The 26,829-nt window shown below is 41.0% G+C and overlaps 1 protein-coding gene across 1 annotated transcript in view; it reads right to left on the reverse strand.

Moving 5' to 3' along the window:
• TBCK (TBC1 domain containing kinase) overlaps positions 1-26,829 on the reverse strand; it is a 202,627-nt gene that overhangs the window by 87,617 nt on the left and 88,181 nt on the right. Inside the window, exons 21-22 of the mRNA XM_075286109.1 lie at positions 18,533-18,569; positions 7,370-7,531 (exon numbers count right to left, since the gene is read on the reverse strand). Of these exons, the coding sequence (XP_075142210.1) occupies positions 7,370-7,531; positions 18,533-18,569 (199 nt within the window). The remainder of the gene's footprint in view (positions 1-7,369; positions 7,532-18,532; positions 18,570-26,829) is intronic.

The raw sequence follows: 26,829 nt of genomic DNA on the forward strand, positions 1-26,829 counted from the left end.
CACAGTAAGTAAGCGGCCATTTTCTTGTGGCCTGTGGGCATGCATAGTCGGCTCCGCCCTAGGCCCGAACCCTAGAAGTTTGACCGCCTGCGCCGGAAGAAGATGCGTGAAGATGCCGTTCCTGAAGAAGATGGAGGCGACGCTGGAGAGTTCTCTCGCAGCATTGGGGACACCCCCGGTGCTGTTTGAACGCTGCGGCCCGCCCCCAGTACTGAGAGAGAACTCATTTGTATACCAACGGAAACCGGGATTTATACCAAACGGCGGCGCAGAGAAGAAATCTAAAAGTAGAAGAATAGCCTTTCTTAAGGCTATTCCTACGTGTCAATGAGAAAATTCGAATTTAATGGTAGAATCCCTTTAACAAACATCCTACAACATTTTATTTTATTTTTTAAATGTAGATTGTGAGCCCCACATAGAGCTCACAATGTACATTTTTTTCCTATCAGTATGTCTTTTTTTTTGGAATATGGGATGGAAATCCATGCAAACACGGGGAGAATATACAAACTCCTTGCAGATGGTTTTTTGCCCTTGGCAGGATTTGAACACCAGGACTCCAGCGCTGTAAGGCTGCAGTGCTAACCACTGAGCCACCGTGTGGCCCCCAAACATCTTGCAACATTTGATGAATTTAGTGCAAATTACACCAACACACACTCCAGCAAAACTGACTTTAAAAATTCTTCTAATAGTAAGTTTCCCCAATTGCTGTTTTTCTTACAGTGTAGTACTGAAGTGCCAGAGATAATATCAGAACTGATCCCATTCCTTTGAAAGGGATTGCTTCTGGTTTCAGGCCCATCAATTTTTATGCTGGATGTCTCCCTACACCAGACAGAAAAATGCAGCATGTAGTGTTTTTCTACATGAATATGGATGCCATGCCGATGCATAAACTACACTAAGGGTGCATGCACACTACGTAACGCCGGGCGTGTATGAGAGCCGTACACGCCGGCGTTACAGCAGACTGCCGAACACTTCCCATTCACTTCAATGGGAGCGCTCGTAACAGCGGCGTTTACAAGCGCTCCCATTGAAGTGAATGGGAAGTGTTCGGCAGCCCTGCTGTAACGCCGGCGTGTACGGCTCTCATACACGCCCGGCGTTACGTAGTGTGCATGCACCCTAACACAACCTACAAGGCACAACTGATTTGTGAACCCATCCTAAGGCCAGATTCACACAAATGTGCTGTGTTTCACAGATCTAGGATCCAAGAAAAACAGACATGATGGTCCATTGTAGTATTTTAATGGCACTTGTTCACCCAAGAGGAAATAATGTGTTTTAAAACCAATAAATTTCTATGGGTCTAGTCACATCTCAAGTTTTAAAGGGGGTTGTCCAAGTAACAATGGACAACCCTTTTATTGTTTAAATAAGCTGGGGGCAGTGACAAAATTTGAATAAGACCAGCATGATTTAAGAAGCAAACACTGATCATAATGCCGTAATGGAGCTATACATCACACATGGGGTCAGGACATATAGGAGTTCTCTTTAACTCCAGAGTCAATTCCCCTGCAAGTCACTGCAGTATTCTGGACAACAGGCCTGGGAGGCTACTATGTATAGAGATAAAGCTAGCCTTCAGAACACAGCTTGAGTGTAAAACACATTATATAGTTAAATAAAAATATATAGCGGGGGAAGCGGCTGGAGCAAATAGTCTGAGCATGTCTTCCAAGAATTAATTAATACGGCAGCACTCTGCAAGGCTCCGTGGGAGTTCGGCGCAGAATAAGCATTATCTGCTCTTTTGAAAAATAATAATGATGGTAATTTGTAATTCCACCAGGTCAGTGCCTCAAGGCATTCTAGCACAAAGGGAAACCACCACTGCTGTAGATCCACAATGCAGACAGAAACCACAGCATTTTACATAGAAACTGACTCATTAAAATGAATGAGAGGCAGAAAAGCCATGCACAGAATGCAATATTCAAGAGCGTTAGCATGTCTACGCTGTCATGTGGCTGAAAGTGATTATTAGTACAGTATCATAAAAGTCCCAAAATGGGTTTTCTGGACCATGAGGACCTATCCTTAGGGCAGGTCAGTAATCTCATATTAATGGGAGCCCAAATCACAGACAGACAAATGCAGTGGCCCCTTCATTCCATGCTATGCTCAGCTCTTATAATGTGCAATTGCAGCTCCATCCCATTTTCTAGTATGGGACTCGACTGCTAAAGGACGAGATGTCGCTTAAGCCTTATGACCCCTACAAACATCTGATTGTAATAAGTACCAGGAAACAGACTCATACAGATCTGATATTGAGGGCCCATCCTTAGTATAGGTCATCAATATCAAACTTCCAGAACGTGTTTTCGTTTTTTATCTCCCAGACTTCCAAAATCTATAACTTTTTTAAAAAATTTTCTGTTTCCATTTGTATGAGGCCAATGGCAAAGGCAAGGAAAACTGTACTTCATGCAGTTTTCCAACAAGTTTCGTCATGTGGTAAAAACAACACATGATCTATATTCTGTGTGTAAGTATGATCAAGGAGATAGCCAATTGACACTAGGTTCACACCTGCGTTGGCATTTTCATTCATGGGGTCCGCTTGGGGGCCCCACTTACGGAAACCTAATCCGCTTAAAAAAACAGTTATCTATGAAAACCCACGGACCCCTTAGACCAGTGATGGCAAACTTTTTAGAGACTGAGTGCCCAAACTGTAACCCAAAACCAACTAAATTATTGTGAAGTGCCAACACAACTATTTAACCTTAATACTGTGCGGATCCATAATTGAGGACAGTTACGGACCCATAAATTACAGTTGTGTGAATGGGGCTTTACAGATCTTTCAATTATACAAACAACTTAAAAGCATTTAGTACTTTGAACAATTAATGTTCACTACTTACATCGCACAGGATCTGTTTTATAGTTACCGTGTAATATTCTTACATCCTGTACTAATATCACGTCTGCTATAAAACAGATACTGTGTGATAGAAATAGTGAAGGGACCCCAGACAGTATCATATGCTCCGCAGTAGGCCCACCACACAGTATTATATTCTCCACAGTAGCCCCCCAAAGTGTTATATTCTCCACAATAGGCCCCCCACACAGTATTATACACTCCATAGTAGCCCCCTCACAGAACACTCACACACTCTTATACTTACCCATGAAGAGCCTCCGGCGTCCACTTCCTTTTGACTGTGGGCGCTGATGACTCACGTCATTGCGCCTGCGTCACGGCAGAGGTCAAACCCTGCAGTCAGTGTAGGCAGCGGTTGCGCGATCTGCGGCCTACACTGACAGCTTCCAGCTGTATGTAAATTTGCACATACAACTGAAGGCAGCGATTGCTCATCAACGGGGAATCCTGTACCGGATTTCCCAGTTAGTGACCAATCTGGCGACCGCACGCATGCCAGCATGGAGGGCTCTACGTGCCCTCTCTGGCACACGTACCATAGGTTCGTTATCACTGCCATAGGCTATAATGGGGTCTGCCAGGTTTCCCTCCAAAATGCGGTGAAAAAAGTCCTGTTTGCAGGACTTTTCTCTCCACATTTTTAAAGCAGAATGGAGAACAGAATCCCTGAGCAGAGACATGATGTAGGTGTGAACCCAGGCTTATATAGTTATTTAGACATATGTGACGCGGGAAGCCTCTCCGGAGTAGGCCCAAAATTAATAGGCCTAGTCTGGAGGGTGCTGCCACGAATCCGCCTAAAGAAAGGGCAGCTCGCTTTGTTTTTCCGTGAGCGGCAATATGCCGCTCACAGAAAAAAGATCGCTAGCGGTCTCCATAGATCACCATTGTGAGGGGGCGGATTATGACATGGATTCCTAGTAGTTAACTTCCTTTTCAGTCACCGCTGTATTGTGATGATGTCACAACAGAGTATCTCTTTACTATTAGGCAGAATTTTAAGATGATGATGTCACAACGGGTTTTAGCTCATACTTCTAGTTAGAGTTCTAATGTGACGCTGTAATAATAGTGCTTGTATTGATCTTTAATCATATATCTATTGTGATTATGTCATAATAGCGATAACCTTTATTACCAGGCAAAGTTCTATCATGAATATCATTCCCTTTTATTCTTAGGCAAAAGAATAAGACCCACATCACCCCTTAGAATTCCCTCTCCCACGCGATAAGATCGTGGGTTCCAAAGGGTTGCCATGGCAGTCGGGAGGCCGGACCATGGCCTCCTGACTGCCTATACATACTTCCCATAGGAACTAATGTGCCAACTTCTGCAATATTATGTATTGCAGGACATTGCACAGGGGGTCTGAGATTCCAGCTCAAGTTCGCTTGTAGGACAGGAAAAAAAGTTAAAAAAAAAAAAAAAAAAAACCCACAGAAAAACCCACAAAAATAAATAAATAAATAAATTACAGCAGGTTGTTTGCTGTATACAATGAACAGTGTCACTGGTTGTCACCAGGATGTTCTGCAACATATGTATGGCAGCATGATGCCCTTCAAGATTAATAAGAACATTTCCCAACTTACCTAAAGTTTTCTACTTTGCAATACTGTCAAATACTATAAGTCTTTGTGGGCTTTTTGTTCCACAATCATTTCCTTCAAGCATTTGAAGAAGAAACTGGACCAAGGCAGGTTCACCAGCATTAGCAGTCTTATGAAATAATAAACCTTCTACTAAGCATTGCAACAGATACTTCCCATAAGAATCGCCTGAAGACAGACATATGTCTACAGGCCTTAATAAACTTCAAGTTATTTATACAAACAAGTAAGTAGCCTTCCATAAAAGAGTCAATCATGACATTCTGGACTAATCTAAAGTCAATATCCAGCTGTTACAAGTTTCACATTCTAAAATGGAAAAGCCGGAAATGAACAGGATATGTCAAATAATCAAAAGTCCAAGATCTGCTTTAAGGAATATTCAGCTATTTGACTAAAGTAGGACATAGTATACCTGTTGCACCTGAGCAATATGTTTAATTTCCTCTGAAATAGGACAAAGAATCAAGTTGGGACATTGTGGTTCTTCAGAGACAGGAATGTGTCCTGGAGGAGAAATAGCAGAGCTAGTCCACAGCTGACTGTGATCCTTCCTGACATGCTGCAGGCTACACTCCTTCCAAAAAGCAAGCGCAATAGTGCTGCTAAACAGATGTGGAGATGGAAATTTATGATACTGTCATGAGCATCAACTACTGACAGGTTCAATATCAAACAAAATTCAGTTTAATTAAAGACTTCTACACATCTGCCAGAATTGCTTATGCACATTAAAAGCATATTACAGATATTTACACACACAGGGGGAGATTTATCAAGACTGGCGTTTCACAGGAGCTGGCGTACATTTCAGATGTTTGTGAAAATTTGCAACTTTCATTACACATTTTATTCCAGAGACTGGCGTGAAATGTATGATAAATTACCAATAGTCCCATGTGGGTTGGATCAAGTACAACAGTGCATATGACAACAGAAGCAATAATATTAGTACTGGCAGCTATACTAAATACAAATATACATATGCAATGAAAAGTGGAATGGAGTCATGCAATGCAAGAGGAGAAATTCTTTCTTTTTGACCCAACTCTCATGATATTAAGCACACATGGTTTTAACCATGTTTTTGACCAACTATTGGCTTTGGCCAGATGCAAAATAGTGACCACCATACTGCTCTTTCAATGTGCCCAAGAATTGGATCAACCAATGTGGAGGCTGGGGAGGTGTTAAATTAAAAAAAAAAAAAAAAAAAAAAAAAAACAAAGAAAAAAAACAAAAAAAAAAACATACTACCTGTCCCCAGACCTCCATTGTCCATAGCAACTGGCTGTTCGGCCTTTTGACTGGACCTCATTTCTGGAAGTCCTACACTTCACATGATGTCAATACATCACTGATTCCTTACCAGGAACCACTGAGACCACTAACTGGTCTCAGAGGTCACTGTTAAGGAATCAGTGATGTGTGCGAGTTACTGTGCTTTCTAGGGATGTAGAAGATAGGTGTCCTAGCTTACGCAGCGGCTTACTTTACTTACTTGCTTGCCCGTTGTTCCTTATGGGAAAAAGTTGATATATGGACCATACCCCATAATCTCCCCCTGTATGCATCCATATTGACCCAGCAACTAACCGATTTGTTAAATAATCCTGTGGACCTCAACCGTCTACTGGGACGCCATTACAAAATCTGTATTACATGTGCCTGATGAAGGGTTTCAACCGAAACGTACTATACTAATAAAGGATTGATTTTTGAAGCATAACCACAATTTGGAGTGCGGTTCTATATCGTATATGTGTGCGAGTTACGACACTGGTCCCTCTCCAACTGAGCTCACTAACTGGTCTCAGTGGTCATGTGAAGCACAAGTTTGACAATAAGGTCTCGGCATGAGCCTGAATAGACATTAGTGGTCGGGCAAGTTTGGGGGACAGGCAGAGAAAAGTGCTGCGGGAAAAATCGCAATGCGTTGGCGCCACAGATTTTCCCGCAACCCTTTTTTATGTAGCCTGATATGTAGGGCCTTAGCCTAAATTCATTTCCAAAATTACATAAGAGAAATCAAAAAGTAGGTGTGATTTGGTTGCTATGGACAACACCTCCATTTTTTCTCCAGGACAGTTTTGATACATGGGCCTACTATTGCTAACATACCGTATATACTCGAGTATAAGCCGAATTTTTCAGCCCAGCCCTCAGCTTATACTCGAGTCAGCAAAAAAATAATAATTTTTTTTTTTTAAGGAGGGGAAGGGTCTATGACCAGCCACAATATCAATGTATAGAATCTCCCATAAAATAGTGCAAAAAAAAGATTTAAAAAAAGTAAAAGTTCTAAATCACTCCTTTCCCTAGAATACATATAAAAGTAGAAAATGACTGAAACACATACACATTAGGTATCTCTGTGTCTGAAAGTGCCCGGGCTACTGAATATAGTGTATCTGCAGTGCTCCTGTTACATTGGGAAGGGGTTAATAGGAGCACTGCAGATACCCTATATTCAGCCAGGCTGGATTCCAAGTGGGGGAAGAAAAAACAGTCCTCAAGCTCAGGGAGGGGGCAGACAGACGACCAAAACACCCTTTCCCTTTAATTTTTTAATTTTTCCAGTAGCTGCTACATTTCCCCCCCTAGGCTTATACTCGAGTCAATAAGTTTTCCCAGTTTTTGTGGTAAAATTAGGGGCCTCGGCTTATATTCAGGTCGGCTTATACTCGAGTATATACGGTACTTACAAATATGCATGTTTTTACAGTGCAATAAACCATAAATTTACTGTCAAATCCATAACTTTGATGAGAACTAATACATCATGTTTTCATGTGGCTTTATCTGCAGACATCAAATTCTTTTAAATTTTATGGCAATGGTTTACCTGGTAAATCTGAAAATAGTAGAATGCATTCATTAAATCCATTTGCTAGAAGCCTGACTCTGAGCTGCTGTAAAATTGCCACCCCAATACAGAAAGGAAAAGAGGCATTCCCTAAGAGCAGGGTATCCCACAAATGGAAGATCTTGTGAAGAGGAAAAACATCTGTAAGACAAGAGGATAACGGGAAGAGAATAAAACAACATTAAAATTCAACACACAAGTATTTAAAACATTATAAAACTCAAATAATATGATAAAGCAAGGTAAAGTTATCCCTCTAACATCACAAAAGAAAGTTCCTGCCCAAAGTATAATTAAACATTTAATTCATGCTGAGAAATATGTATGTAATTGACTAGAAAGATTAAAGTAGATCTCCCACATATGCCATCTTTGGTAGAATTTTTGTACATTGGCTTCCAAAAAAACTTCACTGAGTTCGACACGCAGTCTAGTGATAGCAGAATTCCATAGTACTGGCTCCGGTACCATTTATTTAGAGGTGAGCTGTCATCTCTTATGACAACTCTGTTGTATTCCCCATGAAATATCAAATTCTGGAAGTTCCTTTCTTAGAACACTGCACTGGTGTCATTGCTCTTTTATCCCTCCTGGCAGTGGCGTAACTATCGCCATAGCAGCAGAGGCAGCTGCCACAGGGCCCCGGGACATTAGGGGCCCGGTGACAGCCGCTACCGCTGCTATCATTATACTCGGGGGTCTTTTTGGAGGGGCCACTGAGGGACATAATAGTGTGTGCAGGGGCCACTAAGGGACATAATACTATGTGCAGGGGCCAGTATGGGCATAATACAGCACGCAGGAATGCGTAGGAGGGGGTTGGTCGAAGTCTTCGGCATCGGTCGGGGGGGCCCCATGTCAAAAGTTCGCCACAGGGCCCCGCCATTCCTAGTTACACCACTGCCTCTTGGAATAAACCTACTCCCTTCTTCATGCCTGCGAATCACTTGTATGCTTTGTCCTTTGCCATGCTCTTGTGCACACAGATCATACTGAAATGACTGCAAGATGGAACCAAAAATTCAGACTCCTCCTCTTAAAGGGCACCTCCACTTCCAACCACAACATCAGGTGTAATGATTGAGAGACAGTTGCTAAAGGTACAGTGGCCAATATTACAGCGATTGAGGTAAAGGTAGACCCATACAAGGTTACACAGCCACATAGACTATGCTAGGCCCTCTCTTCTCAAGGGGGCCATCTCAGTTTCCTGTATGCAAACGATAATACCTTTACATTTTCAAAAATGAAATAGATGAATAAAATCTCTTTCCAGGAAAAACTGAATAAAAAAAAAAGAAATATTCAGAATGATTTTTCTCTTAAGATGTTCAAAAGAGAAAAGTAATAAGTGTAAATTTCAGGCAGTACATTGCATTGGAAGCTCAAGAGTATAACATGATTTTCACAATTGATATTCCGAAGCTTCCACTTGCTGCCCCGTTGTAACCTCAAGAGCAATCGGCACATTCCCGCTACACATGCTGCTGCATCTCACTAGACTCAAAGGCCGGAGCATCTTTTATCTCCTCTTATTAATGCTGCTCATCACATCCGTGCTTCCATGCCTGGCACAAATGAACAGAGAGGTGAGAGTTCACCGCTGGTATACAATGGAGCTGGCCTTACAACGACAGAAATTAATTTTTCTTGCAGTGGGAGAAAATAGGAAGGACAAGAGTTCAATCATTATGTTTGTGTTCAATCATTAATGTGGAGGATTCCTTGAAGGGGGGATTTAGCTTTCCTGGCCATTTCCACATCTTAAAAACAGGAATGTGCTTTGGGAAATTAAGTGCATGCAATCCTCTTCTTTATATGTGTTCTGCATTGGAAATGTGCCTTGCTTCAATAATTCCAGTTTTCAGTATAAGGCCGGGTTCACACGGAGTATTTTGGTTCGTAATGTGGAACGTAGATGCCGCGGGAGCTTTTGCGGGCCGTATACGCTCCCATTGTTTTCAATGGGAGCCGGTACCATATACGCTGCGTTATTTTGCGGCCGCCGCTAAATCACGGCCGCAAAATAGCGCCGCGTATACGGTACCGGCTCCCATTGAAAACAATAGGAGCATATATGGCCCGCAAAAGCTCCCGCTGCGTCTACGTTCCACATTACGAACCAAAATACTCTGTGTGAACCCGGCCTTACTTATTAGTATACTTATTATCAATGAGCCACCGCACACACGGTAATATAATAATTTTTAGGTAATTTGTGTTGCATAAAAGAAAAAAAGTGTATTTATTCTTTAACTAGCCTCTGCGTGTTGTTGGCGTCGATGATCCGCCTATATTCAGCAAATTGCTCCCGTCGATGCTTTGCCTGCTTCAGCGTTTCGGCAGCTCTTAAGCTGTCCTGCTGCTGAACTTGTTCCTCACGCCGTGCCTGTGATTGTTCCGGAATCTCAGCAGCTCGCAGGGACGCCATATAATGAGCGTGTTGTTAGTGTTGATGATCCGCCTGCGCCGGTGTTTTGGCAGCTCTCAAGCTGGCCTGCCGCTGAACTCATTCCTCGCGCTGTGCCCATGATTGTTTCGGCATCTCAGCAGCTCGCTGGGACGCCATATAATGAGCGTGTTGTTGGCGCTGATGATCCCCCTCAGCTTCGCTGGAGGAGAAGTCTGTGACTTCTGGCTACCTTCATAGCTCTCGTTGTTTTAGAATTTTGCAACAAATTAGATTTTCTTTTTCCTGTCATGTTTAAAAAGTAGCAAACTGCGAATTTGGATTAAAGGTATTTTCCCATCAGGTGTACACAATCCACTGAGGGTTAAACTGTGTGTTTACACAGAGAGATAACAGACCTGGCTTTATCAGCTGCTGCCAAGAGCAGTGTAATATAGTATGTGAACATAAATTCATAACAGTCATGAAGCCGGGATAAAAAGTAGCCTATGTGTTAAATGAGGTTACAAACTATCTATGTGCCAAATTTCAATCAAATCCGTTCAGCCGTTTATATTAGTAGGAAGTAGGATAGGATAGGATATTGTAATGACATACATGGAAATAGACTCTTTAAAAATAAACAAAAACAACACACCCAGAAAAAAAATGACAAATTCCAACAAACTGTGGCATGCAGTTATATCAGATATGTAAATTATTAGACACTAAGTTTGCCACGAGAGGGTGTAAAAGTGCTTCCCCTACAAAAAGGCCCTCCAAGGCTACTTTTTGGTAGTGTATCTCTTAATAATAGGTAATATCTAGACATATAGGTTGACATCTAGACATGCCTCTATGATACACCCAAAAAAAAGTTGGGGTATTGGGGAGTGATGGCTAGGTGACATCACAAACACATGGCAAACAGGCTCCAGATGGCTCAGACAAACCACCAGAAGAAAAGATTGTTTTATCCAATGACAACCAGAAGAAACTCTTATATCTTCCTCATACACCATCCAGACATGGGTGGCACCTTTATTGTATACCCCTGTATCAACAACAATTAATCTATGTTCTGTTTGCAATTTGTCAATTGCTGAGTTCCAGTATGGAGGCCTTTTTGGGAACACTTCAATCCTGCCTTTGCTGTGGAGTGAGACACTGCCTCAACCTCTGCAGTGGTGATCTGGGGAGTCATTGCATATGACAAGTCGGTCAACCCTAGTAGTGCTAAGAAGGACAATAACAGCTCAGCGATATGTGCAGGTCATCCTGTGGCTACTTGTGTTGCCTCTCATGGCAGGGCAAGGGTTTCCCAGTGATATCTCTGTCAGATTGAAAAACTTCTTTGGCCTGCCTGGTCACCAGATATATTGCCAATCTGCATTTGTGGGACCAGATGCCAACCTCTACAACCTATAAATGTTCAAAATCTACAAATCTATTTGTCACAGCTATAGGCAAATATGTTGCAGAATATCATATGGAACCCATAAGCCTCCAAGCACAACCATATCTCATATTGTATCCAGGCAAGTAGTGGCTCAACAGAGTACTAGGACTTAAAGTTTTCCCAAATAAACTAATCCTTTTGAACTAACATTATAATCACTTCCATATATTATTATATTCATGAATATAAATGTATGTAATTTACAGTGGCTTGCAAAGGTATTCATAATCTTTTTCACAAATAAAAATCTGAAAAGTGTGACGTGCAAAAGTATTCAGCCCCCTGTACTCTGATACCCCTAAATAAAATCCAGTGCACACAATTGCCTTCAGAAGTCACTTAATTAAAGGGGTTTTCCAGGCAAAAATTTTTTTAATCAAAAAATGTCTGTTAGTGCTACTAATGGGTAAATAAATGCACTCATATACCTATATCAGTGTTTTGGGTGATTTCTGGGTGTCTCTGGAGGCTGCTGGTATTTTGATTTTTGTTTACATGATGTTGCTTCCTGCTCTCTAACTTCCTCACTAACCCCCCTCCTCCTTCCTGAATCCCCTCCCTGTCTCTCTGACTATCCTACCCTTTCCTACTTACTCAGCCCAATCCCTGACCCATAGCATATACTTACCCCTCCATTCTTCTGGCAAAACAGTCCTTCCTCCTCCTGTACTGTTCCCGTAGTCCTCCTCAACATCTGTGACGAGATGAGACACCTCTACTGTGCATGCGTGGAAAAACGCAGTAGAGATGAATTACAGGCGGCGGCGCACAGTGAAGAAGAGCGTGCACCGCACAGACAGCAGGAGGAGAAGCCCTCCTGCCGGAAGAAGCTATGGATGGGTTAGTATGAGTGGCGTGGATGGGGGGAGGGAGTTGTAGTGACAATCTGTTTCCGGTAATGGGGAAACAGATCGTCACCAGATAATCAAAATATGTCCTTGGGGCCCATGACGGCCCCAGGGATATGGGTAAATATACAGTTTTGATAATCAATGTTATTTAGAAAGTAGTATGGGGGAGACTGTTTAGATTAGTGTAGGAATTTTAGGTTATCCTGGACAACCCCTTTAATAGAGTCCAGCTGTGTGTAGTCTCAGTATAAATACACCGTTTCTGTGAAGGCCTCAGTGGTTTGTTAGAGAACACTAGTGAACAAAAAGCATCATGAAGACCAAGGAACTCAGCAGACATGTCAGAGAATAAGTTGCAGAACAGTTTAAAGCAGGGTTAGGTTATAAAGTAAATTTAGTGGCAAAAAAACTAATTCTTTATTGGGAATATTAAAACCATATATATAGTGATAACACACGTGAAAACTGTACTCCTCCAAATAAATTACCCTCAGCATAAGGTATGAACAATCCCTAACTGAGAAGTGAGGAGCCTGTAGCTCTATATTAGTCGGTACTGTATTGTAGGGCAACGATAGAAAACACTCTGGTTAAAAACATATCCTGAGCATCAAGAGAGTAGCTCACTCCCCAAAATTGTTTTTTTGCCTGAATAGGTTTAATGTTGGTGAAGCAAAAGTGTCAGTTTTGTGGGGGATACCATAGCACTAGTTCAACACTATGAACTCAACCTCACCCACACACCCACTTCTAAAGGAACTCAGCAGACATGTCAGAGATAAAGTTGCAGAACAGTTTAAAGCAGGGTTAGGTTATAAAAATATATCCCAAGCTTTGAGCATCCCAAGGAGCATTGTTCAATCCGTCCTCCAAAAATGGAAAAAGTATTCTACAACTGCAAGCCTGCCAAGACATGGCTGTCCACCTAAATTGACAGATCAAGCACAGAGAGCACTGGTCAGACAAACAGCCAAGAGGCCCATGGTCACTCTGGAGGAGCTGCAGAAATCTACAGCTGAGGTGGGAGAATCTGTCCACAGGAGAACTATCACTCTAACACTCCACAAATCTGGCCTTTATGGAAGAGTAGCAACAATAAAACCATTGCTGAAAGAAATATATAAGAAGTGCTGTTTGCAGTTTGCCACAAGCCATGTAGGGGTTGCAGCAAACATGTGGAAGAAGGTGCTCTGGTTAGAGGAGACCAAAGTTGAACTTTTTGGTTGAAATGCAAAGCGCTATGTGTGGTGGAAAAGTAAAACTGCTCATCACCCTGAACACACCATCCCCATTGTGACACATGGTGGTGGCAGCATCATGCCGTAGGGAGGTTTTTTTTCAGTAGGGACAGGGAAGCTGGTCAGAGTTGATGGGAAGATGGATGGAGCTAAATACAGGGCAATCCTGCAACAAAACCTATTGGAGGCTGCAAAAGACTTGAGACCGGAAAGGAGATTCAATGACCCTAAACATACAGCCAGAGCTACAGTGGAATGGTTTAAATCAAAGAATATTCATGTGTTAGAATCCTTAGTCAAAGTCCAGACCTAAATCCCATTGAGCATCTGTAGAAAGACATGAGACTCTCCATCCACTCTGGCTGAGCTAGAGCTATTTTGCAAAGAAGAATGGGCAAAAATTTCAGTCACTAGATGTGCAAAGCTGGTAGAGACAGACCCCGAAAGACTTACAGCTGTAACTGCAGTGAAAAGTATTGATGTAGGTGGCTGAATACTTTTGCACATCACACTTTTCAGATTTTTATTTGATTAAAATTTTAAAAACCATGTATCGTTTTCATTCCATTTCACAATTATCTGCTACCTTGTGTTGGTCTAACAGTTAAAATCTCAATAAAATACATTTAATTTTGTGATTGTAGGATGACAAAATTTGAAAAAGTTCAAGGGTATGAATACTTTTGCAAGGAACTGTATATACATGCTGCATTGTTTTGTCAATGAGTATAAATCTTTAGGTAGATGCTCCCGGTGGCCTAAGCGCCACAGTTTGGCCAGGGCAGACAGGGTGCGGCAAAAAATGCACCATTTTACAGTCAATGAAAAGAGAATGGGATTCTAGCAAATCCAATCCACACATTTCAGAAAAATATGTGCAGTGGAAACACTGTGATTTCCACAGCTGTTGCGGTTTCGGAAATCGCAGCATTTCAATTACACTTATGGAAACGCTGGCGGTTTCCCTATAAATATAACGGAAACCTTTGCAGACTTTCTGTGAAACGTGCCGTGGGAAAAAATGTGACATAGTGCCGCTAGGGTTTTTTCCACAGCGTTTTTTTTTTTTTGCTGTGGCAAACTACATGGGGCCTTAGCCTTAAAGAGGAGTCTTCACTATCTTGACCAACTCCAGCTCTTTTCCAAGATCAGTGAAGCAGTGCCTTTTAAAGGATGCAAAGGTAGATTTGTTTCTCTAGCCTCACCACTCCTGAGCAATTGGTGCTGTTATTTTGAGCACCCGACATACTAATTAGGCCTATATGTTGGGATGCCCACCTGACAGTGCAGAGTCTAACATACTGGATGCCTAGATTGACAGAAATGATTACTATGGAATGGTGGGGACTAGAGAAAAAATCCAACAAAGATTACCAGACACTTTTTAGTGCCACATGCATTAGATTAATGGCCAAAACTTTTTTACAAAAAGTTACTACAAAAATGTTTGCAGCTTTTTTTTTACCGAGACATATGAGATATTTATTAATAATTTACCTAATTTATTAAGAATGCATATCTAGCCTTCTGTGCGCCAGAAAGTCAAATCTACATTATCCAGGAGTTGAAGCCATAATTTACACCAGTTTTTGGTGTAAATTATTGTAAATCGGAATATAATTAAAAATGTACCATTAATAGACTACAAGTAGAGATATTGAGGCAAGTATAATAATTCAGTGTGTAAAGATAGATAGATAGAATTAGAGTTTTCAATACAATTTTCTATAATAATGAAATATAGATTATTAAAGAGAGTTCAACGACTATGAGCTAAAGCGCAGATTTATGGTGTATTTAATAACAGGGTTCATGTTGTAATCTATTATTAAATCAATTTAGGTTATAATTAAAATTCTGGTACTGTGTCAATTCAATAACAAAATTGACAATTGCCAGCTACTTTGATAGTGCTACTTTCAAAGAGGTGTGCAGCCAATTTACAATGATGTGAGTGACAGCTGAAATTAGCAGAATGACACTTCACATTACCAAACAGAAGGTGATTTAGTATCTATAGTTATACAATGAACAGCCGCTCAAAATGATAGCGTATTGAAAACAAAACAAAAAAAAAGTAGAGTAAAAAATACATAATTTTCTGGTAACCATATAGTGCTATCCTACTGTTAGACTTTTTGTGTTAGCCATTGAATACTGATAGCTTTAAAAGGGGTTGACTGGGATAACTAGAAATCCCTACACTAGACTAAATATTCTCCCCCTCCTACTTCTAAATAACATCAATTATCAAAAATGTATAGTGACCCGTATCCCAATGTGGGACTATTAAAGGTTATCTTATCTTATCCCTGGGGTGGTCATGTGACTGCCCCAAGGATGTTTTCTGATTATCTGGTAACAATCCGTTTCTCCATTTCCAGAAACAGATCATGACTACTACTCCCCCCCATTCACTCCATTATACTTGCTCCCCATGCTTCTTCTGGCGAGACAGCTCCTCCTTCTATAATAATTCTTGCTGTGTGCACTCTTCTCCAATGAGCGTGCCACCAGTAATTCACCTTTACTGCGATTCCACGCATGTGCAGTAGACGTGGATCATCACTGCTGAAAAGAAGGAGTATAGGAGCAGTACAGGAGGAGTTGTCTAACCAGAAGAAGCATGGAGGGAAAGTATATTATATAGATCGGGGGTTGGGCTAAGTAGCAGGGAAGGACTGGATAGTTAGAGCGACAGAGTGGGAGTGTATAGGGGGTGGAGAAAGGAAGAACGGGGGAGAAAGGTGAGAGGGGTTAGTGAGGAAGTTACATAGAAAGAAGCTGAGCATGTAAAACAAAAGCAGGAGATACCAGCAGCTCCCAGAGACACCCAGAAATCACTCAAGATAAGCTAAAAGGTATATGGGTACATTTATTAACTCATTAGTAGCACTAACAGACAACATCAAACTTTTTTTTTGCCCGGAAAACTCCTTTAATGGTATACTTTAGGGTTTATGATTTCTTGGGGCCTTTTAATGTGTATTATTTATTTTGTATTGATGTGATTTAGATTTCTCTTTTATTCATTCACTTAATTGTCAATTGACATATATAAACTAACACTTCTATTTTTAAAACAATTTACATCACCTGCATAAAACTGTATAGTACTGTATACCCATAGATTTTCAGAGATATGTTTTTCACACTGTACTATCCACTGTAACTAGGGATTCCCAGAAGTCTCACTTGCAGGGGAAATGTGACCAGTCCTGTTAGAATTGTAATGGGTCTAAGAAGGATCTGTGATGGATCAATTTATATCACCATTTGCTAAGAAGTTGCAAGAACTATGGCTGTACTTTCTGTTACTTTTGCAAAGATGGCTGCCAAAAACAACAGATGAAGCATAATTGGCAAACTTCAGCTTGCCATATTCACAATTTGGGTGAAAATCCTTAAAGGGATCCTATCATTCAGATGACATTTTTTCTAAGTACCACGTTGGAATAGCCATAAGAAAGAACTCTCTCAGCACCATCTTCGTCAGGAACTGCCTTTTCATTCTCTTCTTCCGGCGGTGTCTTCTTACTTCTAGGCCTCGGGCAGAGCAGACTTTGCATGCCCACAGGCCCCAAGAAAATGGCCGCTTACAATACTATGCAAGTGGCCATTTTCTCGTGGCCTATGGGCATGCGCAGTCTGCTCTGCCCAAGGTCAGAGGCCTTAGAAGTTACAAGCCACTGCCGGAAGAAGAGGCTGAAGATGACGCTGCTAAAGAAGAGGAGGTGGCGCTGGAGAGAGTTCTCTCGCAGCATTGGGGCCACCCCCAGTGCTGTCTGAGTGCTGAGGCCCACCCCCAGTGCTGCAAGAGAGCAAATTTACATACCGACAAGAAGGGGGATTGTAGGCAAACGGCGGCGCGGAGAAGACAACGAAAGGTAGGAGAAGAATAGGCTTTCTTAAGGCTATTCCGACGTGGTACTTAGAAAAAATGTCATCTGAATGATAGGATCCCATTAATAGCTTCAACAGTAGTTACAAGTCATGGTACAATATGGCTATGTTTAGGCTGGATATATTGTACAATGGATCTATATGGCGGATGATGGATTTATAAGGGATTCATTGTGTTTCCATTTGCTTTGGAATCATAATGCTGTATGCTGATCCATTCTTCTAACCTAAGACATAAAGCTATTACTAACAAACGATTGCTGGTCATGTATGGCACCTATCAATGAAAGTGAACTCTATGTCCTTTCTTTCACAACAAGAACAGAGCTGCTAGCTGATGGACGCCCGACAAAATGACTAATGATATATCTACAATGGAACTCACTTTAAGTTATAGTGATTGACAAATTAAGCAATGGCCATGGATACTTGTATAACTAATTCATATGGTCTGTGAAGTGGACTTAAGGAAGTGTTAAGTCCTTCACACGGTAGCTGGCCACTTTACATAACAAGATATGCCAACATCTTAAATAGATTATTATAACAGCACCAGTGTCCTCTTCAAGACTGAACAAATGTATTCACTTCCAAAAGACTCGTAATTACAACCGGGAAGCATTTGTCTTGATTTTTATTTAACCTATTAAAGAAGGCTTTTCATTTCAAGTGTATTTCAGAGAAGTGCAAATTGCTTTCTAAAGGGAGTTTTGGCTAGTGTTAAATGAGAAGATCCTCTTCTTGTTCTGGCACTGTCAAAAGCAGCGTGATTTACTTGCAAATTCTGCTCCTGCTTGAATGATGCAAGCAATTCTCGCATCTAGGCATTAATTGTTTAATCAAACCTGACAAGAGTTCTTCACTCGACCTGCTCTCGCTATGAGAAACTAGTAGAGTTATAAGACAAGAAACCTTCTCCATGAAACAGCCACATCAGCAGGCATGAATTTGGCCTTGTAGGTTTTAATCTTCCACCTTGATTGAACTCCTATTACTCCAAAGTCTTCTCATTCCACAGAGACTCAGCGTATTCATTTTCCACAACAATCCACCTCTCGGTTTCAATGACATATCCGCTTCCCTCTGTCTACAGTCTTTTAACCCCTTTATATCAGTGCAGGGCGTGATATAACTTGCAGAAACTGGGTGTCTGCTGACATTTAATATCTATGATCGGCAAGCACGACAAACTGAAGCATAATGCAATACAAATGTCAAGAATGCCTGTAGACAAGGACAAAAAAATGTGACGTAAAGCAATAAAACAGAACACAGGAACAAAATAGAAAAGCTGGGACTTACGTGTGAACATTGTGAGGAACCACGGAATAGCGTAGAGCTGAAAGACAAGAAAGATGCAATCAATGTGGGAACAATCTGTTCTCGGTAGAAACACAACCCTTCTGCAATGAGTAATGTCGCTGTCACAAATATGCTACAGAGGACACACAAATGGATGTGTTGCTTTCAGAAGTGAAAACTAATAAAACCAAATGTGAAAATACTTTCCACAGAGTAATATCATGGTGTCAATAACTCTATATGGACGCTATGAAATTTCCCTTAAAGGGAAGTTAGATAGGTCAGGTTCACCTGAATGTAATGCCTTTTTCCCCATGAAAACTCGCACCTCCATTACATAGATATTAATTTATTTTACAATATGCAAATAAGCAGTCTGGAGCACCAAGGGCGGCTCCATTGCTCCAACCAGCTACACCCTACACAGTGTGTCAGAGCAGGGCGTAGCGGTTTGGAGCAATGGAGCAACCCTCGGTGCTTCACACTGCTCATTTACAGATTGTGAAATAAATGAATATATCGGCAATGGAGACCTGAATTTTCATGGGGAAAAAGGCGTTACATTCGGGTTAGCCTAGCCCAGTGATGGCGAACCTTTTAGAGACCGAGTGCCCAAACTGCAACCCAAAACCCACAAAATTTTCGCGGAGTGCCAACACGACAATATAGACTTAATACTATGCGGATCCACAATTGCGGACAGTTACTGACCAAAAATTACAGTCATGTGGGGCTTTACAGAGCTTTCAATAATACAAACAACATTGTACTGAAATGTAAAGGTCTCGGCATTTGGTACTTTGAACAATTAATTTTCACTATTTACATCGCACAGGATCTGTTTTATAGTTACCGTGTAATATTCTTACATCCTGTACTAATATCACGTCTGCTATAAAACAGATACTGTGTGATATAAATAGTGAGGAAACCCCAGACAGTATTATATGCTCTGCAGTGGGCCCACCACACAATATTATATTCTCCACAGTACCACAGTAGCCCCCCAGTGTTATATGCTCCGCAGTAGGTGTCCCCCCCCCCACAGGATTATATGCTCCACAGTGGCATCCACACACAGTATTGTGTGCTTATAAATAGCCCCCCCCCAGTATTATATGCTCTTTAGTACACCCCCCAGTATTATAAGCCCCCCCAGTATTATACACTCCCCCCAGTATTATAAGCCCCCTCAGTATTATACACTCCCCCCAGTATTATACACTCCCCCCAGTATTATACACCCCACCCAGTATTATACACCCCACCCAGTATTATAAGCCCCCCCAGTATTATACACTCCCCCCAGTATTATAAGCCCCCTCAGTATTATACACTCCCCCCAGTATTATACACTCCCCCCAGTATTATAAGCCCCCCCAGTATTATACACTCCCCCCCAGTATCATACACCCCACCAAGTATTATAAGCGCTCCCCCCAACATCATATACACAGTGAGCCACTCTCATACTCACCCCTGAAGAGCCACCGGCATCCACCTTCTTGTCACTGGCGGCGCTGATGACGTCATCGCGCCCGCGTCGGGGCAGAGGTCAAACTCTGCAGCCAGTGTAGGCCGCGGTCGCGCGATCCGCGGCCTACCCTGACAGCTTTCAGCTGTATGTGCATTTGCACATACAACTGAAGGCAGTGATCGCTCATCAACGGGGAATCCTGTACCGGATTCCCTGTTGGTGAGCGATCCGGGCGACCGCACGCGTGCCAGCATGGAGGGCTCTGCGTGCCCTCTCTGGCACGCGTGCCATAGGTTCGCCATCACTGGCCTAGCCTATCAAACTGTGCTAATGGAACAAGGGAAGTAAAATCCAGCATCAACAAGGATCCACAGATGAAGGGTATGTATAAAATTTAACTTTTATTCATATAGGTAAAAGAAAGTTACATGGTAACTGGGTGAAAAAAGGTCATATCAAAAATAAGCTACTAGTGTCATGGCGTTGTGTCCCTTCCACATTTCATTTTGTATCTGGATGCGGTGAGCTGAAAAACTTTTTTCTTCTTCTATTTATCAAACTGTGCTGCTGGTGTAATATGTTTCACTTTGCGTTTCCAGATGTCTGAATGGCACATCTGTCAATTCCTGTATATAATCTCTCACTCCCAGTACAACTAACTCTCCAACAGCCAGGGAAATTTACTTGTACTAACAGCAGCCTGTTAGTGAAGTCACTATGAAAACAGATTAAGAGATTTTCAGCTAAGGCCACACACAAAAAAAAAAAAACACAGCAAAAATACATTTTCAAGACCCCAGCCTTGGAAGCAACAAAGTACATTCTTTAATTTTAATAGGAAACACTCTTATAACAGAACCTGTCACCTCATTGATTCTGTCCTGTCCGAGTGACAGGTCTGCTGCGCCTAGGTAGATAATAGTGTAATTTTGGATCTACCATCTTCTTTGCTGATGGAAAATATTATGTAAAATCCAGTGCAAAAAAATTGTTTTGATCATTGTACTCATGGAGGCGGTTGCATTGTACACCATCTTTCTTACCTTATATTTGACATACGATACGTATGATAAAGATTTGTCCCAATCAACGTGTCTAATGAAATATCTATCAATCACTTCTAGAAGCTTATAGTTTAAGGGACTAATAAAAATGATCATCGATTTATGGCAACCTTACTGTGACATTAGTGATCTGGTGAAGGTATTAGTTCACTGGAAAAAAAATAAATAAATAAAGAGTTTATGCTCCCCTGAGCCGACAGCAATACAGTGACGAAGGAACCGTGCAATGATCAGTGTAGTGGAAGAGACTCAAGTACTTGGTGACTCTACCACAAAAACACTGAAATAAATGAAGGCAGCATGTGCTTAGGTCACACACACACTGTGAATATCTTACATATCATACAGAGTAAGGGTTCTGGAGAATAACAGCATACAAGAGATCTGGAGAATACTTAGGAGTTGATGGATAAAGGAAGGTAAAAGAACAGAAGCCTTGAACCATAATCTGCTACTAAGTTAGAAAACAAAAAGCCAGTTCACACTTACAGGGAAAAAAAACCTGTGGTTCCATAGAATAATACAGATGTAGCAGATATGGAGGTTCAGCCGTTCTTTTGATCTTTTTACTAAATAGAGAAGTGTTGTACAAGAGCAGCTTGTCTGTGAGAAAGTTTCTATAAGAGACTAGGGGCTTCCAGTTAAGAATGTAAGAGGTTATGAGTGGGTGTACCTCGGGATATTTAATCTAGTCGTATTGTTAGATATTGTACACCATTCAACGTGTAAAACTATTCCGAAGCAGTATTTGTTCCAAGGACAACCCCAAGTATATGTGCATCCTCACCCCCCGGGATGCTTGTCCCTTATAAAATCAGATTTTCTGTAACCTAACATTATTATCCAGGTACTACACAAATAAGTGGGAGGCCCCAATGTAGAACTTTGCCAGAAATCTGCAACCACATAAAAGGTCTTTTAATACCGGTGCTAGTGGATGAGACTGATCTTCGTCAATTTTCGTTCCTTGAAATTCAAGTCATGAAGTTAAACAATATGCAGGCAGGTTTATGAATTTACAGACCACCTGACTACACTTAGAAGGCTCCGTTGTTTTGATGACCCCACATGCATATCCAAATTTCTCTTCTAGGGTTCAACTTTGCCATAATCTAATAACGAATATTCAGTATCAATAACGGACGCCTCTGGTGCAGGATCACTAGCTGAACACTATCAAGCAATCCAAAGAGCCAACGTTTGTTCATTCCTGGACATACTACATAGTAAGAAAGATCTATTCCATGCTGCCCTAGATTAGTCATCAATGTCACAATCAGCCTGAAGTCTAATCGAAAATGTAAATTCTTGTAAAATGCTCTACACGACAATCCAGAGCCTTCTTTATCAACAGTCAGCTTCTCATCAACACTATTTCAGCCCCATATTGGGTACAATGGAGAAGATTTACTATTGAAAACGTATCAAAATTCTTGTGAAATTTGTGCCACGGGTTATGCCGAAATAACAATTTTAGACACATTTGCATCTTGCTCAACAAAGGGGGGGGGGTCTTTTTGGGAAGTCTGCATAAATAGGATAGGCTTAAGAAACCGAATTGGTTTTTAAAAATGTTCCAAAATTTTGTCACATTTTTTTTTTTGTTGAAAAGTAAGCCAACAAATAGGTGGTGTAACTAGAGAGCCTTAAGATACATCAGATTTAAGTAGTGATGAGCGAGAAGTATTAGATTGAATACCTCGCTGGCATAGAAATGCATGTAATCAGCTGAACACCAAGGGGTTAAACGCATCCATTCGATGCGTTTAACCCCTTGGTGTTCGGTCAATTACACGCATTCCTATGCGGGCGAGGTATTCGATTGACTACTACTCGCTCATCTCTAGATTTAAGGGAGCAGTGCTGCATTTTCCCAGAACCACCACTATGCAGTGGACAGGACATCTGCGCCATTACTATTACCTGAATAGGAACAATGTTGCACATGGTGCCCTTCCACTAACCGCTTCCAGGAGGCTGCTACAACAAGCTGATCAGCGCAAAATCTGGGTATCGGACCCCCACAGATCAGATACTGATGACCTATCTGTAAAATCAGGGGCCTTTTTAGACTGTCTAGTCTAAGTACTTTTACACAGTATTATAAAATCTGCCGCAGCGTTTAACTTTTCAATGCTCTTACCATTTATGTAATGCTGGTGATCATATTAAATATGGTTGGTGGAACCTGTTGATATCCTTCAACCCTGGGTGGGTGAAACGAGGATAAAACAGGTTGTACTGCTTTATCTTCTGTTTCCTCCCAAGACAAACAAATAGCAAACGTGTCTGACTGTCACATCTCCCTTTGCTAGTGAAATAATGCTTGGCTGAGCAGGTGCCAGAGAACAAAAGTTATGGGCATGTATACCTTTATACTAGTGCCTCATTCAATACTCTCTTATTTGGACTGCTATTATAATGTCAATATTTTTCTAATGTCTACTACAAAAATGAAAATAAAGATGGACCTATTATACAGAAAAAATGATGTAATTATTTAAAATTTTACATATGCAAATTTGTAAAAAAAAAAAAAATTCTAAATACCTGCTATAATAAAAAATATTGGTTCTTTACCAGGAACATAAATAAACTGGCTGAAAATGTGGCTGTGGCCCGGGTCTCTTTAAAAATATTTCCTTTTTTTATTTTCCACAATAAAGAACAGACACGCAGGCTACTTTTATTGTCCCACAGTGCCCCCTAGTAGCAAAGGAAGGTAAATCACCACTTCAGAAATAGGCTTTTCTTAATGTGTCTTTGGCATTCATAATCCTGAGAGATGTCACAAAATAAAATCCATTTAGCCACGCTGAAGACAAAATTCAGGGTCCTATTTTACAATTGCTGCTAAAATTATAAAACATTGTGAAGTGCTCAAACGTTTTAATATAGTACGTGTAATAGGAGCACTAAGATCTAGAGGATGGGGGAAGGGCATTGTTCACTTATATCTCAGCCATGGAATTGGTATATTGGTCTCAGGTATACAATTTATCTTATTTCTCATATCTACTGATATGAGAAATAGAAATAACAGATAGACATGATAGATATCAATCTAACTATCTATTTTATCTCTCATATCTATCTACCTTGTATCACATTTCTACCTATCTATATAGCTCTCAAATCTTATATAATATTCATCTTTCTCTCCTTCTATCCATCTACCTGCCATATTTGTCAATCCAACTCCCATATTTATCAATCTCTCATACCTATTAGGCAGCAAACCAATCTATCTACCACTCTATTCCATCTCTCTAATCCTTCTATAGATTCACAGAAGTACTTTTCTTTATCTCAATGGGGTGGTCCAAGACACCATGGTTGCTGAAGACTTATTCACAGGATAGTTCAACATTACCTGACAGTTGGGGGTCAGAGATCAGCACCAATCAGTTGATCCAGATACTAGTGGCTAGTATAGACAACTGGATCAACATAGACTAAACCATCCAGAAGAAGCTCTGCCCCTATTCAAGTGAGCGGAGTGAACAGGAGCAGACCTGCTTCTGGTGGCCAGATCAGGCGAATGCTGTGGGGTCTGGATGTCGACCCCCCCATTGATCAGATACTGATGATACAGATGATATCCTGTGCATAAATCATCAGTATCCAAAAACACAAGGGAACTTGGACAACCCCTTTAAGACCCAATTTCCATCTGTGTTTGGGGAGTCCGCCTGGGGACCCCCCCAATGGAAACCTATAAGCATAAAAAAGCGGTTACCTGGGAAACCCACGGATTCCAAAGACTATAATGGGGTCCGTGTGGTTTTCGCATGAAACATGCAGAGAGAAAAGTGTTGCTTGCAGGACTTTTCTCTCTACATGGAGAAACCGAGCGGAAACCACACGGACCCCATTATAGTCTATGGGGTCTGCTCGTTTCCTTAGGTAAGTGCTTTTTTATGCGTATAGGTTTCCGTTCGGGGGGTCTCAAGCGGACTCCCCGAATGCAGATGTGAACTGGGCCTAAATCTGATAACTTGCTTCAGAGGGATTATACAACAAAAGACAATTTTGCAACTGTTGTCTACTGCAACTGTTTACACATGGCAACATATCTACCACATAGTGAGATATCTTCACATATTCTGTCTCACCTATCCTTCTGTCTTGTCCAGCCCTCGTATAGTTATTTCATATAGGTGAAAAAGCAGATGAGAATTCCCCTCCTCATCAGCTGGACAGTGTTACAGATCAGCAACGGTCTCAGCTGGTGTTGGACACTTACTTTCCTATGCTCTTTCTGTATCTGTGCTCGCTGACCTATAACAGGGTGTAAATTGGATGCATCTAAAGCCTTGGCAGCTGGAATGAAAAGCATGCAGCCTATACGTTACATCAAACCAGGTTTTGATGCTTTTTTCCTACCACTGTAAGCTTAATCTATTCTGTTACAAGAAACATGTTACGGATGTTCGTTACAGCTCTTATTGATGGGAAAGAAGCAGCAGACAATGGCTGGAAATAATAATAGAGATTGTCTACAATAGAGAATAGAAACTTTAAACCTACAAAAACCTAAACACGGGAACAGAAACGTTGCCATTTCTTTAAAAGCAAGAACAGTTTTAGGCTATTTCGTTCTACAGTATGCAAACTATCTCCAGAGGGTCCTCTAGGTGAGTCTATCCCCACAATAGCTTTTGGTCAATTGGATTATACTAGATCCATGAAACAACCAGAAAAGGAAGAAGAACAGATCCATGCTTACCAAATTCTATACAAAAGATGGGCTTTATTGGTATCTACAAACACAACGCGTTTTGGGCCTAAGCACCACTTTGTCAAGTGTAACAAGTGGAGTATAAAAAAACACATCTAAAACCTCAAGTATACATTATATACTTAAAATGAACATTAAAAAAACACCTCCCCGGGGATATAAAGAACAAACACCTTTCTAACGCCAAGGAATTTTCCACATAGTGACAAGGATCCTACAGCTCTAACCTGAAAGGCAATAAATGAATGCGGTATTGTTGTTGTGACACATCACAACAAAAGTTGAGAGGACATTCATTAGGTATTCCTTTTTGTAAATTTTTACCATGTTTCCCTCTTGGTTCTGTCTTTCTGTTCTATATGAGTTTACAATAGCGTTTGAGTCTTCTTCCCATTAGTATAATGCCTTGACCCAAATCATAATACCGTATGGTTATAGTGATGATCATCCACTGAAATCTAAAGAGAAGTGTCACCCTTATACATAAAGAACAAACCAAAAGACAAAGGTAACTAATGTATAATCAATAAATCCAGACTCAATCTACTACCAATCTGTACTTTACTATTGGACCTTGGGGGCAATAACATAAAAAGATAGTTAAGCCCGCCCATTTTACACAGCGCGAACGCCATATACAGTAACATTCAGTGAGAGGCAGGAACAGCTCTCAATACAGAAGCAAGGGGGAGATTAAAGAAATGCAGGAATTCACAGAAAGGAGACAAAATTTGTTAATAAAGCATATTATAATAATACTGCCAGAAAATCAAAAAAGTAATAACGCTTTAAAAGGAAGGGTATTATCAAGCCATAAGAACAAGGGCAATTACAAAAGCACTAAGAACGTGTCAGAACAGATTTAAGCACAATGTACAACTAGATTGTTTTATAGGAAGAAATTCTCTAAATTAATTAAAATATGCTCCATGCCACAAATCAGCATTTTTCACTGCAGCTTACAGCCGACTGATAGAAGATAAATAAGAACAAATCCCCAAGGAATAAATGGCTG

Source organism: Leptodactylus fuscus, chromosome 1 (assembly GCF_031893055.1).
Source record: "Leptodactylus fuscus isolate aLepFus1 chromosome 1, aLepFus1.hap2, whole genome shotgun sequence".
Classification (NCBI taxonomy): Eukaryota; Metazoa; Chordata; class Amphibia; order Anura; family Leptodactylidae; genus Leptodactylus; species Leptodactylus fuscus.